The sequence below is a fragment of the Chroicocephalus ridibundus genome, chromosome Z (assembly GCF_963924245.1).
Source record: "Chroicocephalus ridibundus chromosome Z, bChrRid1.1, whole genome shotgun sequence".
In the NCBI taxonomy this organism is placed as follows: domain Eukaryota; kingdom Metazoa; phylum Chordata; class Aves; order Charadriiformes; family Laridae; genus Chroicocephalus; species Chroicocephalus ridibundus.
Genome location: NC_086316.1, coordinates 1,637,524 through 1,658,232, shown reverse-complemented (window position 1 = coordinate 1,658,232; position 20,709 = coordinate 1,637,524). Strand labels below are relative to the sequence as shown.

The following is a 20,709-nucleotide window of genomic DNA, read 5'->3' as shown; positions in this document are numbered from 1 at the left end:
AGGAATCCTTTGTCAGCTCCACTGGTGCCTATACAGCACACACAGATACCCGCTTTGAATTTACTGTTACCTACAGAAACGTGCAACATTTTTAACAGAATTTACAGCATTCACCAAGAGATTTTTAAAGAATACAAAACCGGGAATAAATTCATACTAGCTTATCTCCTTATGATCTGCAACAATGATATATACCATATGCTCTATCAGCATTAGCACTGTGTTTCTTATTAGTGATTTTATACAATCTATGCATCCAACTTTCTGCACATTCATCGCTAGCTGCAGTTGCCAAATGTCTGCATTTACGTATTTTGCCATTTAAACAGCCCTTTCAGCCTAACACTATGCAATATACACATACATTCAATTCATTCTACAAATATTAATAATTATCAATCACACCATAAGCATGAAATGAACCACTATTAAACCTAGTTTACAGAGAGATTAAACGACTTCCCAAAGATCGTCAGTGGCAGATTCAGACTTAAAACTGACAAATGCCTCTCTCATATCACTGTGATCAAGTCTTCCACCTACCCTACGTGGAAAATTCTCTGTTGGTGGAACTGAAATAAAGCTGTACCTCCTCATAACCAGAAAATGATCTGTCTCTTTATATGATTATTTATATGTAAGTAGTTATTAGGATACAAGAACAGCCATAATGAAGGTCAGCAAAGATCCACCTAGCCCAGTGTCGTATTACAGATGCAAAAAGTGTATACAAAACATGGATAAAAAGGACAAGAGAAGGAAAACCTCATTGATATGAAACATTAATAATTTGGCCTATTTTACAGACTTGCTACCAACTAAAGCAATAATTTACTTTGTTACATAGGTGAAGCTACACATGGTTTTAGTGTAATTATCATTTAAGACAACACATTAAAATTATAACTTCATAATCACCCTCCCAAACATCGTTGCAAGGGTATTCTCATCAAGGCCAAATCCATGTCCAAGAACTAAAGGGACTTTAACACTATCCAAGAGCCAAATTCAGGAAAGAGAAGAACTTAAAAGCAAGAAGTGTGTGTATCAATCAGATGCCTTTCTCTGAGTTGCCTCAAGATCAAGAAGATCCCAGTTAATCATGTTACTTTGGGCCCACGCAAAATGCAAACACCACAGAGACTGATTGAACATGCACGTCTAGTAGAGCACTCCACACACGTGCAAGTCCACTGCACAGTTCAAAACATCTGCAGTTTCAGCTGCTCATCCTTCTTTGAACCCAGTCCCAAAACACCTCTAAAACAAGCCTGGGATTTTGGAGGGGAAGGAGCCTCCAATTCCATCTATTGGCTGCTCCATCCTGGAGCTTAGACTCAAAAGAAAGACTCAAAAGAATGTCCAAAAGCACAAGGAAGAAGCATGACCCGAGCAATTTTGGAACAATTACTCTTGAATTCTTTCCTACCCAGAAGGGCCATTTTAGCAGGAGGAGCCTGACTGACCAAATCTTCTGCAGCCTCTGACCCGATGCCAGCCAGGCAGATGTATTTGTGAGTCGCCTCAGGCTGAAGAAGGAATCAAGGCTGGTCTCTAGCCACTATTTGTGAAGAAGCCGCCTCCCTCACCAGTTTCTCCTCTGTTTCCCATTTAGGTCAGCTCTGCTCCATTTCTTAAAGAAAGAAGATGAGAGACAGTGCCCGTAGAGTTTGGGATGGTCACACCTCTCAGCACGGAGCGAGGGAAATATTGAAGGCATGTTGCTGAAATGTTTGTCAGCTCCTGCTTAGCTCAGTAGGCCATTTTAGGCATCCCATTTGGAGGCGTCTGAGAGGTCCTGTCCTCATGGACCTCTCTGTGGAAGCAAAGGCATCTTCAGTTTCTCATGTACCTGCATCACTTCCTTGTTCTTCTCCTCCCCTGCTAGCTCACTGTCATCTCCTCTGGGCTGTTCCAAGTGTTTGGGGAGCTCAGCTGTAAACTACACCCCTGAACTGACCGAGTTCTTCAAAAAAACCCCCCTCTCAAACTTTTAGCGTGGATGGTTTCAGTGACCCAGTTTACTGAGCATCTCCAGAAATGCTAACACCAGCTCTGCCGAGGAAATGCTGAACTGAGAAGGGAAGACGAAAACAAGGTGTTAGCTAAGGGCTGCAGCGAGATGGAAACCCTCTTAAATCAGTTTTGCCACATGCAAAAAAGTCTGTAATTACATCATTAGGTGACTAAAGCCCAAGGTATAAACCTGAATCTGTTGACTCAGACACTGCCTACGCCTGGAGCTGACTAAACTCACTCGGTCTCTTACTTTTCAACATTAATATTCCCCAGACACTTAAAGATCTCTTTTATGTACATCCAGAAACTCCTTGTCTTGACAGGATTGAACAGCAGAGTGCCTATCTCACAGTAGCGCTAAAGTTAGCGTGGAGACAATTAGTTGAATTGGAAACCTCTAAATTGTTGCAAATGATGGCCCCTCACTGAAATCACTTGCATGACAATACCCATTCTAAATTACCCGGATAATAATACTTCAAACTCACATATTTTTTTTCCCCTTCCTCATCTAATGATCTCAAACTACTTTACAAGCTTCCATAGAGTGGCAAAACGTTAACTTGTTCAAAGGACATAAAAAGTCCTTTGAAATCCCCTGAAGCCCAGGACTGAGCCCAGATTTCCAGCTCCTCCATTCCATTTTTTTAATTCAAAAGCCACTACCAGTCTATGCTCTTGTTCTAGGTTAGTCATATCATCAATTACACTGGGCTTTGGAGCACTGAATTGTCTGGAAAGGAAAACAGAATTCAATTATCGTAGCAAAATAAAATGTAGTAAAACTCTTCCCATGCCCAAGGTGCAAAACGATTCTTTAAGGTGTATGACACATAACCCGCGCGTTCACTTCTCTTGAAGTTCAAAAGGAGTTGTTAAAAGAAAAAAAGACAACCATGAGCATTCAGGTAATACAATTTACTAAAACACCAAAACAAGTGTTTCAAGAACTCTGACACGAATTAAAACAAGGAAAGGAGATTCTCCATAATCTTACGATACAGGAAGAATAGGTACGCGGAAGCCTTACAAAAGCCGTATACTGAAGTACAATCTATTTCTGCGGAACAAAGCAAGGCTGTTCAAGAGAGGTGCAGTGAATCTGAGCAACAGATTTCAGTTCAACATTGTAGTAGGAACACAGAGGGAAAAAAACTGCACAATGGGATTTTTTTCTCCTTTGATTCTGCCTCGTTGCTATTCAAATAAAGTGCACATGTGCTGCTTCGGTTTGAAGGAACACCGTAGTTATTCGGATCTCTGTGTCAAGCATTGTACCTGGGGGAGGGATGATGGGGGCAGGGAGGAGACAGGGAAGGAGGGCGAGGAGGGAGAGGGAGGACAGGAAAAAGCGTATGAAGATAAAATGAAACATCGCAGTTATTTTATTAAAAGTTCTATGGCAAGAATCCGAGATTGCCCCTAAAATACTCACTCTAAATTATGCCTTCTGATACCTTGCTTGAAATCAAGTAGTATTAATCAAACAAAGGAAGGGCACTGGGGAAATCAGAAAGATCTAATGCAAGCAGTTAAAAGTGACATGACCTTCTGTAATGTCACTTGTCACAGACTTATATGCCGCACACTGGTAGAAGGTCTTGAAGGAGCCTGTTTCTTGGTACTGTCCCTTGAATGTAATACCAATACTGATGACATTTTAAAAAAAACAACACGTAGACGGCTGCAAATATGGCATGTCAGCTACTTCATGGACAAACAGTAAGAAGACAATGTTCAAATGTTGCCAAGTAAGACCCTTCCTGTGCAAAACAGCCCCATTAAAAGCTCATTAATGAGAAGGAGCATGTGGCCCGATACCCGCCTACTGCCATCCCTCCTGACCCATTCCCACCCTCAGAGGAACTCGTCCCATAAATACTGCAGGATCCATCATCCCCAGGAGGTGGACGAGCGTCAGTTCCTCCGCAGCAGGCTGTGAGGAGGGAGCACGACCACCGCACCAAGGGAAACCCCAGCGCCCATGGGACAGAGCGCAGCCTCCTGAGGAAGCAGACGGTCAGGTGCAACTGGCACTTATTCTACAGATCACCCGTTGACTAGCAAGCAGGATAGGATTTCTGAGAAAACAATTTGTTTTTTTGACTTCTGACCTCAACACCTGCAAAGTATGGTTGGATTCCAGTTATCTACAAGCGCGTTGAATTGAGAGCCCACCACGAGAGAAATTTAAAATATCTCCTGGATCTAAAGACCCTGTGGAAGAACGACACACTGAAACTTAACACCACTTTTAACGAAAGGTCCCTTCTCTTGGTTTCCCAAACAACATGTGCAAACCCCAAGTCACTCCATGACTTGTCTTCTGTTCTAATTTCTTTGGCTGATCCAACAGAAACACCTGCACAGAAGATACTTTGGTGTCTTTGCATGTTACCAATACCAGACATCTGCTCTGCACTAATACGCAAAATAAAGAAAAAACAAAAGGAGGGGCACTACCAGATTGCAGATAACCGTGATGACTGTTGTTTTAATATCTTCTGTAATGTGAAGCAATGTCCCCCCCCTCAACTCCGCCTCCCTTCAGGCCTTCTCTAGATTTGCTTATTTCTTACTTGATGTAGTTCTTCAAACATGGGTTTTCAAATGAAAAACAAAAGAAAACACATTTTATGCTGTATCACATGTTATGGTGTCAAGATACTTGCAGACATTTCTGTTTTCACATAAAGGCATTAACGTTCGTAAGACAAAATAAAAAAGAGAATGAGATGTGGTTCTGAATTAAACACGTTTTAGACGTGCAATGAATGCGATCAGAATTGCACTGTTTGGGACTGTTTGGATTTCATGTTAATCCATACTGTCCCGACATAAACTGTACCGTATGTTTGTGCGTGGCTCAATTCACTGTTTATATGTAAATGTAATATAAGACTGTGCAGAGTGTATGGATGAAGAGGGATGCACAAAACCTCTCGGGCTCTCTCAGGTCGTTTCCAAGTACTTGAAGCTGAAGCAGAGACGTCCGTCGTCAATAAACCCGCCACAGCAGCAGCTCTGTGGTCGTTTTCACAACATGACGTCTGCTTCTTCCATGGAGTTGTCGAGGAGAAACTTTACAGGAGACACGGCTTAATTAAAATGTCCACCTTTTTTTATACCACATTTATAAGGAAAATAAAAATCAAATGAACAGATTCTGATTTAATAGTGTAGTATATCTGGGATACAACCAATCCTGATTTATACTATCAATGTTTTGACCTTGGGGTATTTCATCTGCAGTAATAATCAAGATAACCGAAGCACTAGATGTAATAATAATTAGTGTGATAAGCTTGCCAGTAAGGTTGAATATATTGCAGTACAGAAGACAGCAGACTAAAAAGAAAATCATTAGTACTTTACTGCTAAAATACTTCCTGATTTTTACAGAGACACTCAAATACAATTATTTCTTCTTACAGAATGCATTTTCTTAGCTTATTCTGGGAAGTGCTCATGCTGTAATTTAGTCTGATTCTTAATAGGAAATGAGACTTTAATATGGCTATCAGCTGCCTTTTGATGCATGCTACTGATTACGCACAGTTCTGTAATGTCAACAGCAGAATTTTTATTTACAGTATAATAAATTTCTTGGCAACATGCATGGGCAGTAAACACAGTTTATTATACGAGAACACGTAACCTTTTTCCTGTTGTCAGCTTTATATGCCCTCAATATTCAGTTGCCAATGTAGTTAAGACTAAGTAATTTTTAACATAAAAATGGCACGAGTAGTGGGCCTTTTTCTCTCTATTTCTTTCAGTATTTGGTTCTCATTTATTTTAGCTCTTTCTTGTATTTACACAATGCACTGTGAACTGGATATTGGGTGTTTATTTGAAGTATGTCTCCATCTAAAGGCTTCACCATGTACTGTACACTTGAAATGTCACATCTCTCAGAATGCTTCAGTTGTAGTTCAGCAGAATGGAAAAAAACACATTCTTTGCTCGATAAAATATCAATGGCACGTTTACTATGCAGGACTATTAAAAAGAACACCTTCACAAAATTCTGTGAGCTAGAATTCTGGGCCAAAATCTTCCGATAAACTATCTTATTAACAACACGATGGGGCAATATAGGTTTTCACTGTTATTACTACTTCTCTTGAAATAGTTTTCAGATTCCAGTAGGACCAGATACGCTTCTCTTATAAAACCGTGTTTATCCAAATAATTTTCAGCTTGTGGATCGGACACAATCTATTACATCAAATTTGGAGCTGACAAGCTTTTTGGTAGAAAAAAGCTGTGTTACGTATTTTATGTGGCAAGGTATGTAATACATGTATTCCTGTGATTTCAGTTAATTTTCTTTTTTTTCCAGGTATTGATACATTTTGGCAAATACATTAAAACTGCAGTACAACCCCAAAGTTCTTAAAGACTAGGCTGGATTAAGATGTGCTAAAGCAAAAGAAAACCAAACCAAAGGTGAATAAAAATCTCACATGACTGTAGGAATTTTTACTGGAAACTAAACTGATGTCAGTTTATATAATATCGATTATTTGTAATAGCCACTACAACCTGTCAAGTGAATCTTGTTGCCATGTAAATCTCAATGCAAATAAAAAAAATAAAATCATTAAAACAGCCTCATAGAAAAAATGCCTCTATGTGCAGTAAACTTCAATTTTACTTTAGATGCCCACAATATTGCAAGACACTAACTGAAAAAATGTGAAAAAAAGTTAAATTAAAAAATCAATTGGTTTACAATAGGAAAAATACAATTTCCCTAAATGCTAGAGATACTTAGGGTGGGGTTCGGCTTTTAGTGTTTTGTCTTCAGGTGACAAAAACCAGCCAAAATATTCCAGTTCTGTAGTGCATTTGCTTTTTATATCAGCCACCGGGGTGAGAACAGCCATGCACGGTTTGTCAGGGGGTTACTACGTACTCTGATACGGTATGTAAACCCCTGACGCGGGGATTGCAATTGCAGCGCGGACCGTCTCGTCTCTCTTTTAACGGCAGCCCAGATGATAGCCACTTGCAGTATTACGTTCCATTTTGCTGCAGGAGAGAAACGTTGTCTGCCCAACTTATATCTTTATATAGTGTACTGCGTGGCTGTTAAATTAGTTCATAATGAATTTAAAATATTTATAGTACCAACATTTAGTTAAATAACCTTTATGTAAGATTTATGTTGATTTGTTCATTTCTCATTTAATGGCAAATTATGAAGAGCATGTTTCATAAAGATAATTCTCCATTTAAATTCAGCAGGCCATTAAATATTAAAATTATGTTTCTGATGCAATCTAGAGCAAATTTGTCCAGCTTCAGCGATTATTTGCACTCATAAAAATTAGACTTGATTAATAAAATTTAAATGCTTGATTAAGCTGACATTTTCATGTTTCTTTTCTGATTTATTTAAAAAAGCCGCTGTCCTGCAGCAGGGCACTATAGTGTCTTTTTCCTCCCCGACTATATGGATCGTATCGAGAGAACAAACAGCTGCGCGAGGACAGCAGACTGTTTAACACTCACGCACGTGTTGCCGGTGGTCTTTGTGCTGCGATCGCACCCAGACAGGCGACGACCTGTTCGCAAAAGCCTTTCTAACTTATTTCACTGGTGCCGGAGAGCAAGTTGGCGGTTCTGACTGATTTGGCAAAAGCAAGGCAGGCTGCGCGTTTTACGGGAAGCGCCTGGACTTTGCTGGGTGGCTCGGAGTGATGTCCTGATGGCCAAAGGGCTCAAGCAGGAAGAGAGTGAGAGTCACTTTCTAGGCTGAGGAGAACACGAGTCTAGTCAGTGGTTAGCAAATACAAGGTAAAATCCCTTCTCCACAATACTGAAAGTCATTCTACAAAAACAACCGTATCTTCCTTATTTTTAGAGGTGTTGTACATCAGACTAGTTTTACACACATGCTGTTCCACGCCTAACGCTGCATTCTCCCACCAGCCCTCACACCTGGGGGATTCTGTGGCTGCTGCTGTTGCCGTCATACCGGAGGCAAAACTTGCCAGGAAAGTACGGTCAAAATGAAGTCAAGGTGTAATCCCCAACCTGACAACACCCTTTTCTGTCATCTTGTGCAAATGACATATTCCACCTAGCTAGAATACAAGGACAATGATATTTACTTTTTGCTATAAATTCATAGCAAGAATTAGTCCTCAGCGAGAAATCACTGCTGCCTCCCTGGCAGAAGAGAACTCCTGGACTTCAAGAACAAACCCCCCAGTACTGCACAGCCAATGGATCTGAGGCGCTTGGTGTTTGTCTTGTATTCATCTGCAGAGGCAACCTTTGAGACTCTTTAAAACTAAGAACTTTTGAACATAATGTGAAGAAACACAGAAAAATCAAGTTACTACCTTGTTTATTTGCTTGGTAACTCAGTTTTCAATTTGCAGGGAAACAGGTGGTTCAAGCCAAGCACTTTCCTGGTGGGGCTGGTTTCTGTAGTGTATGTAGACCAAAAGTGGCACTCTCTGCCCCAAAAAGGAGAAGGAACAAATGCACCAAGAGCTCTGACATACAGTGTTGCGTTGCCACCAGAAGAAATTGAGTGGTCTCTAATTAGAAAAGCTCTTCTAGCTGCAACTGAGCTGGGGTTGGAAAACCAACTCAAGCTTGTCATGCTTACCACCCTTTCTTGAGGAAAGCAAGAACCCAGTAAGATGGATATACTGGTAAGCATCCTTATTCCCATTCCACTATTGTTTGTCTTCATGTGGCAATTTCCAGAAGACACATAAACAAAAAAATCTTCAGTATACATGTCATATTGGAGGGCTATCTCAAAAGTACCCACAGAAACTGGTTAAAATCTCAAAATGAAAGGTTGTCTTTAACAAAAGTTTTTCTTCCATTCTCAAAATTTCATCCTAAGCATGTCCAGCTCTACCTTTTAATAGAAACATATACTCTAGAAACATAAGTCATCAAAGCCTATTTCACAGAAAGCTCCAGTGAAATTAAAAGATGTATTGTGCCATTTTATATCACTCTTACAAGATTAATAATATGTGTATATACTCTATTATACAGATTCATAAGAATTTGTGTATGGCACATTAACTCCCAGCTGCTCACCATCATTTTCTATGCAATGACATGTGCAACTTGAAACTTCAAGAGGAAATTAGCTATTTAATATTTCCTTAAAGGCTCTAAGTATTAACTATAAATGCAGGATGTGAACTGAAGTGATTAAACCTCTTCTCCATAGGGGTATGTATGGCAGAAGAACATTCCTAGGTAACTCCAGGCATGTGCATTGTTCTTCTATTAAATTTTAAATTGCTTGGAAAAAAAACCCTGCACAAATAATAGGCCAAAAAGAGAGAAAGATTAATATCTTCAGTCAGAGAATCATGGAGTAGCAGGGGCTGGCAGGGACACCTTGAGATCAAGTGCCCTACTCAAGCAGAGATCATTAAGTCCAACCCCCTACTCGAGCAAGGTCACCTCTGAGCAGGTTGCCCAGGATCACGTCCAGTAAGGTCTTGGATATCTCCATGGATGGACACTCCACAGCCACTCTGGGCAACCTGGTCCTGGGTGTGACCACACTCACAGTAAAAAAGTGCTTTCTTGTCTTCAGATGGAATTCTGTGTAGTTCCGTTTGTGCCCATGGATACTGTCCTGTCACTGGGCACCACTGAGAAGTGCCTGTCTCTCTCTTCTTTCGCTCCCTTTGGGTACTTAATACACATCGTCAGGATCCCCCGTGAGCCTCGTCTTCTCCACACAGAGCAGTCCCAGCTTGCTCAGCCTCTCCTGGGATGCCAGATGGTCTCATACCTTCATCATCTCCCCTTTGCTGAGCCAGTATACATCCATTGCATGATGGTTGTGAGAGCAATCCCACCTTGTCTCCGTGATCATGCGTGCATGTAGCTGCACATTCCCATGATGCTGTGCACACTAATGCACAGGCACTTCAGGGAGAGACACCCTGGTGTGCTGGGTTCTCAAAAAGGGTGTGAGAACGTCTACGAGAGAGCCATCTCCTTATTTGTGTCCCTACACCTGGGGTGGGCCCCCTCTGTCCTGTTTGGTTGGTTTTGAGGACTCCCCTGGGCACTTCACCCTGCATCCTTTGCTTGCCAACTCAGACCACCGCTTCCTCACTTGATTGTGGGTCATCATCACCTCCCTCTCCCATCATTTCTAGTTTAATGCTCTCCTCATCAGGTCGGCCAGCCTGCGGGGAAAGAAGATTTTGCCCTACTTGGTGAGGTGGATCTTGCCTCTTCCCAGCAGTCCTCAGTCCTCGAGGACTGCAGACTTACCTGAAGTCATGGCTAACTGGGGAGGTCCCCATGGACTGGAGAGTAGCAAATGTAGCGCCCATCTACAAGAAAGGCACAAAGGAGGATCCGGGAAACTATAGGCCTGTCAGTCTGACCTCGGGAGCAGGGAAGGTCATGGTGCAGATCATCTTGAGTGCCATTACAAGTCATATAATGGACAAGCAGGGGATCAGGCCTAGTCAGCACGGGTTTAGGAAAGGCAGGTCCTGCCTGACGAACCTGATCTCCTTCTATGACAAGATGACCCGATTATTGGATGAGGGAAAGGCTGTGGACATTGTCTACCTAGACTTCCGAAAAGCATTTGACGCTGTCCCCCACAGAACGTGGAAAAACTGGCGGCTCATGGCCTGGATGAGCATATGATCTGCTGGATCAAGCACTGGCTGGATGGGCGGTCCCAAAGAGTGGTGGTCAATGGAGTTAAATCCAGCTGGTGGGTGGTCACAAGTGGTGTCCCTCAGGGCTCGGTGTTGGGACCATTTCTGTTTAACGTCTTTATTGATGACCTTGATAAGGACATAGAGTGTATCATCAGCAAGTTTGCAGATGACACGAAGCTCAGCGGGAGTGTTGATCTGCATGAGGATAGGGAGGCTCTACAGAGAGACTTGGATAGATTGGACCGATGGGCCAACGCTAATGGTATGAGCTTCAACAAGGCCAAGTGCCGGGTCCTGCACTTGGGCCACAACAACCCCACGCATCGCTACAGGCTTGGGGCAGTGTGGCTGGAGAGCTGCCTGGCAGAAAAGGACCTGGGGGTTCTAATTGACAAGCGGCTGAGCATGAGCCAGCAGTGTGCCCAGGTGGCCAAGAGGGCCAATGCCATCCTGGCTTGCATTAGAAATAGTGTGACCAGCAGAAGGAGGGAGGTGATTGTCCCCCTGTACTCAGCACTGGTGAGGCCACACCTGGAGTATTGTGTCCAGTTCTGGGCACCTCAATACGAGAGAGATATCGAGGTGCTGGAGCGAGCGCAGAGGAGGGCAATGAAGCTGGTGAAGGGCCTGGAGAATAAATCTGATGAGGAGCGACTGAAGGAGCTGGGACTGTTTAGTTTGAGGAAGAGGAGGCTGAGGGGAGACCTCATCACTCTCTACAACTACTTGAAAGGCCATTGTAGAGAGGTTGGTGCTGGTCTCTTCTCACAGGTAATTGGTGATAGAACAAGAGGGAATGGGTTCAAGCTGCATCAGGGGAGGTTTAGGCTGGACATTAGGAAAAAATTCTTCCCAGAAAGAGTGGTCAGACACTGGAATAGGCTGCCCAGGGAGGTGGTGGAGTCACCATCCCTGGATGTGTTTAAGACTCGTTTAGATGTGGTGTTAAGGGATATGGTGTAAGGGAGAACTTTGTGGAGTGGGGTTGATGGTTGGACTCGATGATCCCAAGGGTCTTTTCCAACCTAAATGATTCTGTGATTCTGTGATCCCATAGTTGTACAAACCAAGTCCCTGTTCTCAGTATCAGCTGGTTGTTGACCTGCCAGATCTGTACTCTGCTCTTTCAGCCCTTCCTCCTTAATGGCAGGATGGAGGAGAAGATGACCTGCACTCTCTGTCTGCTACCTATTTAGACCAGGAAGAAGCAGAACTTGCAGTGTCACCAGAGGAGATGCAGTGCACTTGTTACAGCAGTTAAGCGTTATGGCCCAACAGCTGAGAGACTGTCACAGTTTGTCCTAACTGTGGTTGTCAGGATACCATACACAGGGGAAAAAATAAATTGATAACTATGCAAACCAGGTTTCACTCACAATACGGCGCGTTCCAACCACACAATCAACTGTTTCATCTCAGGGAAGGGGACAAGAGCAGCTGGAGAGTGGGAACATTTTTAATCACTTTGAGGGATTATCTGACCATTCCTTAAGTTAGGCAGCTCCAGCAGGCAGTCAGAACACAGCCTGAAGTAGAAAAGCAGGAAAAAAAAAAAAAAAAAAAAGATTTTTTCCACCAACTTCAAGCAGGTCTAATAACTGTGACTTTTGCTTAGAAATAGAAGTGAAAAAAAGACCCCAGACAGCAGTGCTGCTGTTTTCTCCAAGCTACAAAGGTGAGGGTTTTTTGTACAACACATTTGAAAACATCAAAATATTAAGTAGTTTCTTAAAAAGACCAAAAAAAAAGCTTTAAACCCCAGCATACTTTCTCCTAGTTTGGATATATCTGGAAGTCTTTCAATTACAGCTGCGTGGGATGAACTTTTCTGTGCATCCCTCTAATATAAGATGTGATCCGGCGTTCCCAGAGAGCCAAGGCTGCTAGGAAATAAGCCAGTCCTTTGCTCTCTCCCTCCATCCCTGTTCTCCCCGAGTATCCCGAGCGGTCTGTTGATGAGCCATGCCCCGATACCCTCTGCCTGCCACAGCCACAGGGCTGTCAACGCGTAGGGGCATCCCCCCCATGCTGCTCCCCACCCCACGGACCCCACATGGGCGACAAGGAGCAGAAAGCTGGCAGTGGTTGATACCTTTCCTCTCCCCTAGAGGATGTGAAAAAGACGCGTGAAAAAAAAGGCAGGGGAAAAAAAAAAATAAAAGCAGCAAGACCCACTCGGTTCTCGTCTTGCGCGTTTTAGGTGGCGATGGTTTAAGATGAGAGCGGCAGTTGTGCTGAAAATAAATTATTTCGTGAGGTCAGGTATATTTCGGAGTACGATTATGAGGAAGTGCAAGGACCCTTAGAGACAGCAGCTAGGTAAGCTTCAGGCAAAAATGTTACTGCAAAATTCAGAGGAAAACATTAAGAATGCCATTTTAGCGACTTTTTTCCTTCCTTAGTATTGGAAGGAGATATTTTTTTGGTGATTTTTTTATACCTGCCACATGACTCAATGCCAGAAGTTCATTTATTTTAGATCAGTCTGAATTCTCACAGTTTCATTTTGAGACCCGTCCACTAAATCTACATCTGTCTGCATCTGCTTACGCCAACATTTAATGCAAGACTGTGTTTGGTGAAAGCGTTTCTTTCAGAAACACAACTAATCTCATCTAAATATATAAAAAATAGGGAATCCAATGCTTCTCTTTGAAGACTGTACCAGTGTTCAACTAAAACCACAATGACGATCAATCCTACAATGAGAGTCCAGTTGAATCCAAGAAAGCAATAATGTCTAATACGCCACTTCACCTCTCCATCGGACTTTCCAACAGTCTTATGCCCTATTAGTAAATGCACTTGGGGGTTCCCCTTTCCCCAGCCTTATTTCATTTTTAATTCAAGAAAGGATTTCCACAAATAACTTAGGAGTCAGAGTAAATGGCAAAATAATGATACGCACACTCAAATGAGCAGTGCAGGCTCATGTTACGTGAGAGTAACCCATACCATTTGGCAGGTGAATTATTCCACAAGAAAATAGGTTCCAAATGACTTCAAAGAAACTATTGCCCAAGAGGACACTGCAAAGAACACCTTCACAGAATCACAGAATGGTTTGGGTTGGAAGGGACCTTAAAGATCATCTAGTTCCAACCCCCCTGCCCTGGGCAGGGACACCTCCCACCAGCCCAGGTTGCCCCAAGCCCCGGCCAACCTGGCCTTGAACCCCTCCAGGGATGGGGCAGCCACAGCTTCTCTGGGCAACCTGGGCCAGGGGCTCACTGCCCTCACAGCAAACAATTTCTTCCTGATATCGAATCTAAATCTACCCTGTTTCAGTCTGAAGCCATTACCCCATGTCCTATCGTTACACTCCTTGATCCAGAGTCCCTCCCCATCCCTCCTGTAGGCCCCCTTCAGGGACTGGAAGTGGCTCTAAGGTCTCCCCAGAGCCTTCTCTTCTCCAGGCTAAACACCCCCAACTCTCTCAGCCTGTCCTCACAGCAGAGGGGCTCCAGCCCCCCCAGCATCTTTGTGGCCCTCTGCTGGACCCATTCTAACACGTCCGTGTCCCAGCAAGGATGAATTAAGGCTGGTCCATCTGCCATATCCAGAGAGAAACTCAGGGATGACTATTTCATTGACCTGCAGAAGAGCGCGCTCCCTAATGCCTGAACTGGTAAGACAATCAATAATTGTTATCTTGTAGGGATATTACAATGGAAACTAACTCTTCTGAGCTACTTTTGAAGGTCCCAAATGTAAGTATTTTCCATAGGCACAAAACAAGTATAAAGCGCATACAATTTTTAACTACGTTTGTCTAGTGTTAATTGAGTAAGAAAAGTTAATAAATCTATTTATTTTTCTGTCTTATCATTAGCTTGATGATTTCAGAGTAACTTCTAAAGACAGATGATATTCCTAAAACAAGTAGTCAATGATTTCACTGGGGCACACAAGAAATCTCTGGAGACCTGGGAACAGAAGCCAGATCACGTGAATCCTGAAGCATTCTCCAGCCACTAGGAAACACTGCTTAATTAATTTAGTTAATATTTACACTCTGCATAGGAAAACAGAAATATTTAAATGACTTCTAATCTAATGATACTGTGCTAATGACCTGAGCTAAGGACTTGTGAAATTATTGAAGATTTGTGACTTAATTAGAAAGGCATCTGATAAGTCTGCAGATCAATTCATAGAAGACAGATGCTCACCATGACAATAACCAAGCTCAATTCATTAAAAATGAGGTCCCAACTTATTTGTGACAAACCTAAACAAAAAATAGTAATTAATGGCACAGATATCAAATATTTGGGATGAACATGATTGGTTGATATAAGCTGTATGGCTTGGTCTGAAGCAGTCTCAGCAAGAGGAACATTTTTAGAGCAGCATTTGGTGTCCTCAACAGAGAGCCCATCAACAGCTTCATCATTTTCTTAGAAAAGTTACATGACCCAATTAATCTTCACAGGCAGGTGGTATTTCAGAGAGAAATGAAGTGTATTGCGGCTCACGAGTGAAATCTCTCCTTTCACAAGGGATTTCAGTTACTCATAAAATCTTCAGGTTGAGAAGCTTTAAGCATTTCAGGCAGCAGGAGACTAAAGGCTGTGATTTAAGTAATGCATCTTTAAAATCTTGATCTTAGGGTTTTTCCATAAATGTAACAACTTTTGGGATTAGGGAATACCTCTATCATCCCCACCCTTAATTTCAGATGACCCTTGGAAGCAAAACAGTCTTAGTAATACTTGGTAATACCAGTGCCAGGATCAGAGCTGTACCGGTTCTTCTGGTCACTAATAATTGCAGCTGCTAGACGTTCGGGTCATGGGATCATTCAGGCTGGAAGGGGCCTCCAACCTCCTGCCCAAAGCAGGGTCAGCCAGGAGGTCAGATCAGGTTGCTCAGGGCTTTATCCAGTCAGGTCATGAAAACTTCCAACAGCAGCTGGGCAATTTTCCTGGGCAGCCTCTTCCACTGCTTAACAATTCTCATGGCAAACACAGTTCTCCAGTCTGAACCTCTTTTGTTTCAAATTATGTTGTCTCTTCTACCACACATCACTGTGAAGAGCCTGGCTCCACTTTCTTGATAGCCTCCCCGTAGGCAGTGGAGCGCTGCTCTTCAGGTCACCTGAAGCCTTCTCTTCTCCAGGCTCTTTCAAGCCCATGTCCCTCAGCTTCTCCTTACAGGGCAAGGGCTCAAGCTCCCCCTACCACCTTGGCAGCCTTCCACTGAACTCACTCAGGTTAATCAATGTCTTTCTTGAACTGGGGTGCCCAAAACTGGACACCATTGCAGATGCAGTCTAACAAATGCTGAGCAGAGGGGATAATCGCTTCCCTCGATCCACTGGCCGTGCTCCTGTTAACGCAGCCTGGGGTGCTGGAGATCCTCTCTCCTGCTGGGGCACACTGCTGGCTGACGTTTACCGTTCTGTCTTCCAAGATGCCCAGGCCCAATTCAGACAGCTGCTTCCCAATTAATCCCCAGCCTGTATCACTGCAAGGGGTTATTCCTCCCCAAGAGCAAGACTTCACATTTTTCCTTCTTGAACTGGCTCATTTCTACAGCCTGCCTAGGTCTCTTTGACTGGCAGATCTAGGGTATCGACTGGTCCGCCGCACTTGGTGTCACCCAAAAAAACTTGATGGGAGTGCACTCTGCCACCTCCTACAGGTCATTAATAGAGACATTAACCAGGACGGGTCCTTGGGCACTCTGGTACTCCACTTCTTACCAACCTCCATTAACCACTATCCTCTGAGACCAATTATCTAACCAATTTTGTTTTTTTCACACCCCTCCAGTTATCTATCCAGATCATAATATCCTAGACAACACACTGCTTTTGGGATATGAATACTGATACAAATACCAAACTCATAAAGCTCAGCAATAAAATACATGCAAAATCCTTAAGCTTCGTGAATACTAGAAAATTTGCACAGCATAGAATACAACTTCAAATTTTCATATGTACTTCTGAAAATCTGAACCATGCTTTTATTATTAATAAATCTCAGTTATTAGTAAATGTTTCCTACTTTATATCCCAACTACATGCATTTAATTAAATGACGGCATTAGATAAGGAGAAGAAAATAAGAAGAGGCTTATATTAAGCTCAATGAATGGTAACATATTAATAATAAACTCTGAAATACAATATAAAAAGATACACTCTGAAACTGTTAACAAATTGGAATCATTTTAATCTTTAACTTCAATATGTGGGGGGTAAAAAAAAAGCAACATAAGGACATAGCCACACAAAACAATTTTAAAAGAATTTGCCTCTCCTGACCACTAAGCCTCTCATCCACACAAACTAGATTCTGAGGACAGTACATGTTCTACTGTATTTTTACACAACATTTTGAACAAACCCAGGCACATTTATTGGACAGCTGGAGAAAAATTAAATTGCGGGTGGGAAAATTGTCCGTCGAGCATCGTGAACCGAGACATTTTCAAAAAGATGTCATATTTAAACTCAGTTACAAAATTTTATCTAGTTAAAAAACGAAAAGGACATGCATGCTCTTGAAGTAGAGCAGACTTACTGTATCATGTTGCCTGTTATCTTTCCCTGATATGATCAAGAAGTAGTTCCATGCCAGCAGCAACAACAAAGCCAGTGGTATCATGTAGAGCTCAAAGTTCCAGACGACAAAAAGAAAAAGCTGGAAGACAGAGCAGGAAAAAAAAGTGATTGGAATCTGCATTACATTAAACTCTTGTGCACAGTTAAGACCAATAAATTAAAACAATTCTAAAGAAGCCTACCTCTCCTTAGGCAGGAAAGTTGTTTAACCACTTTGCTGACCAGCCACTTACCTGTATGGAACAACCAAGGCACTTTCCATTGCTTCGTACCTTAATTCTTGCAAAGGAAAATTGATGTAGTGTAGTGTAAGAGGAAAATTAATTGTTCTCTCATAAAATAATGCTTATGTGGACAAAATAATGCAAAATAGCATAAAAATAAGATCACAATTCAAGAAAGAAAAGGTTAGTTATTTCCACGGATAAAAATTAATTTGCTGTTTAGATCAAAGAACTTGGTCATTTCGTAGTAATGTCACACAAACGAGAAGAAGAAGTGAACATCACAACTAAATCTGAAAAAATCTTTTGCATAGAAAACTAGCAAAAAATCACACTAAAAGGTAAAATTGTACAACTGTTCTACTGAAAGCACAGTAAAACAGTACTGACCACAGATTAATTGAAAATGGGATTAAAAGGAATCCCAGACTGGCTGGGGTTGGCAGGGACCACTGGATATCATCCCATCCCACCCCTGCCAGAGCAGGGTTACCCAGAGCAGGTTGGACAGGATGGTGCCTCCAAGTGGGTTTGGAGTATCTCCAGAGCAGGAGACTCCACAGCCTCTCTCAAAGAAAGGAGTTTTTCCTAACATTGAGACGGAATTTCCCGTGTTCCAGTTCGTGCCTGTTGCCCCTTGTCCTGTTGCTGGGCACCACTAAGAAGAGCCTGGCCCCATCCTCTTGCCACCTGCCCTGTAGATATTGACCAACATTGCTGAGATCCCCTCTCAGTCTCGCTGACAAGCTACCCCTTTGAAAACTTTGAATTGTGGAAGTGTTTCCTCAAAACACCTCAAGCACTCCAAAGCTGGAACCTGGCAGGAGCATGGCCAGGTTACATCCCCCAGCGATGTGCACCTCAGTACCTGGGGCTGCTCTCCAATGCTGAGGCCACTCGGGCATTGCAGCCCAGGAGGAACCCATCCCCACCACCAGCTCTGCCCACCACGGCTCCCTGTGACAAGCTTCATGCGTGGGGCTTCAGCCTCAGACCCATCAAGCAGGACAGAGATGACTGTTTCGGAGACTGGAAGTCCACTTGTCAGAGCCTGTAGGTGTCTGGCAGAGACACGTCCAGCTACATACTGTTCCCTGCTGGTGCTGGTACAAAATTATGGGTTTGCAGGAAAGAACTAAAAATATTTGAGGTCAAACTAACCCCATTTTTACACGCAGTTTTCCCTACGAACAAACCCCCCTTTATTTTAGCCAGCTCTAGCCATAACTTGGGTTTGTTTTCTTCTAATACAACAAAAACCAAACATGAAAGTATTACAGCAAATCACACTGCGTACCACAGCTGGGTGTACACCCAGAAATCTTGCTAGGCCTTTTTCAGCCAAATAGTTAAGCTGCTGAATATTTGCATTTTTAATACCTACTAAAATGAATGAAGGTGGTGCACCACAGAACGAGCAAACCTAAAGCAGTGCCAATGCCCAGGTAAACTAAAAAGGGGCTCATTTCCCCAAATCAGTCACCAAGGGGTACATAAAGCTGAGTAAAAATAAAGTGGGGATTTTACTAGTCTTCTGTTGGATCTTTGTTTAGAGTCAAAAAAAAAAAAATGCTCTTATCAAATACGAGCTCCTACGTAAAAGAAAAAAAATCTGTATTTTAAGTAATCCCCTCTCTCAAGATCAGCCAACTTACCTCACCTCCCTGCTTTCTACCGCTGAATGCTTTGTATATGGGAGTCCTGCGAGACTGCAAGACAAACACAATATGTACTGAAAGGCCTGAAAAAAGCAGTGTGTGTGACATACATAAGAGGATATTGGCACTTCTAACAGTTAATATTTCATTTGAAAGAAAACTGCCTTTTTTAGGTTGTTCAGTTTAAAAGGAAATCTGTTAGAAATGGTAATGAATAAGAAGCAAACAACCGCTCATGGAATTTGAGTGTTCATCTGTGAGCTTGCTAACTGCCCTTCTGAGAGCAAGATCTACAGGGACTTGTTGTGGTAAATTTGACGTAGCCAACTTAGAACAGAATTCTCATCTCAAAAGAAAAGCACATAACCCCCAGAAACACCCTGAGTCAATGGATGCACGCTGAAGGGAGCTCTGGAAGTCAACAAACAGCACCCAAGTACCGGAAAAACAAATAGCAGAGACTACCTGTTGAGAAACGGCAATGCATAGAGTCTTTCTGATGGTCCCATCTGAACTTTGGTTAGAAAGACAGAAAGAAAATCAAGTAACATCCACACAGTTCCTGGCTTCGAGAAGAAGGCAGCAACCTAGCCAGACTCAGGAGACACGGACCTGACCCGAGACTGAGAAACATGGTCATCACGTACCCAGTGCTACAGATCATCAATGGGTTCTCATCCCAACGCTCCTCGCTTAAAGTTTCTAAGTGTCAAATAATCTCTAAGAGTATTAATTCCTTAAAGTACTGTACTCTGTAGGCCAGTAAAATGTTATATTAAGATACTGTTTCATGACTTGCATGGACACACCTTTCGAAAATGAGGATACTACACCAGCTACCTCCTACAGATGATTTCACTGACCTGACAGCTTCATTTCCATCTAGTCTGGCTGAATTTTAACCAGTTCCTCCTTCCAGGCACCTGTCTCAGGCAGGCACTAGGAAAACTGGGACTCTGTATGTGCAACACAAACGAGACGTGAGCTGTGCAAGAGCAGGAGAAACGGCCTCGCTGTCCTCCCCAGAGGAGAAATGCACTCACAAAACACACCTCGGAGAAAACAAGCAGATTCTCAGTATCAGACAAAACTTTTAAGTAAACATGAGCAACCCTGGAAACTGGTGCAGAGCAGCAAGAAAATCCAGGGGCTCAGTTCTTCGCCATAAGGGGTCTGATATAGCTGAGGGAGAGGGACGAAGGGAAGTGGTATGTAGAAAACTTCATGCATGAAGGGGAGGAAAACCTACATATCCAACCATTAAAGAAGTACAGGGAAAAAAAATCCAGAAAAGCGAAGGAAGGAGTATAAAAGGGCAGTTCTGGGACTTGCCCATGCCTATAAAGCATCCAGTGGAACATGGACTGTGGCTGGTACGATCTCTTCCAAAGAAATAATGGCTCTAACTCTGTCTAAAAAAAGGATCCTCATCACTACTGAAACAAGCCAACTATTTTAAGGGAGGAGTGGGAGTCTCAAAGGTTACAGTTTAATATAGCTGCCATTTCCTACACAGAAGACTATAAGGGAGGACTCTTTTTCTTCTCCCC

General features: G+C 42.7%; 1 protein-coding gene across 5 annotated transcripts in view; it reads right to left on the bottom strand.

Annotated features, from left to right (window-relative positions):
• MCTP1 (multiple C2 and transmembrane domain containing 1) overlaps positions 1-20,709 on the bottom strand; it is a 288,478-nt gene that overhangs the window by 38,878 nt on the left and 228,891 nt on the right. For all 5 annotated transcript variants that reach the window (XM_063320277.1, XM_063320276.1, XM_063320275.1 and 2 more), the window contains one exon: positions 17,237-17,356. In XM_063320277.1, the coding sequence (XP_063176347.1) occupies positions 17,237-17,356 (120 nt within the window). The remainder of the gene's footprint in view (positions 1-17,236; positions 17,357-20,709) is intronic.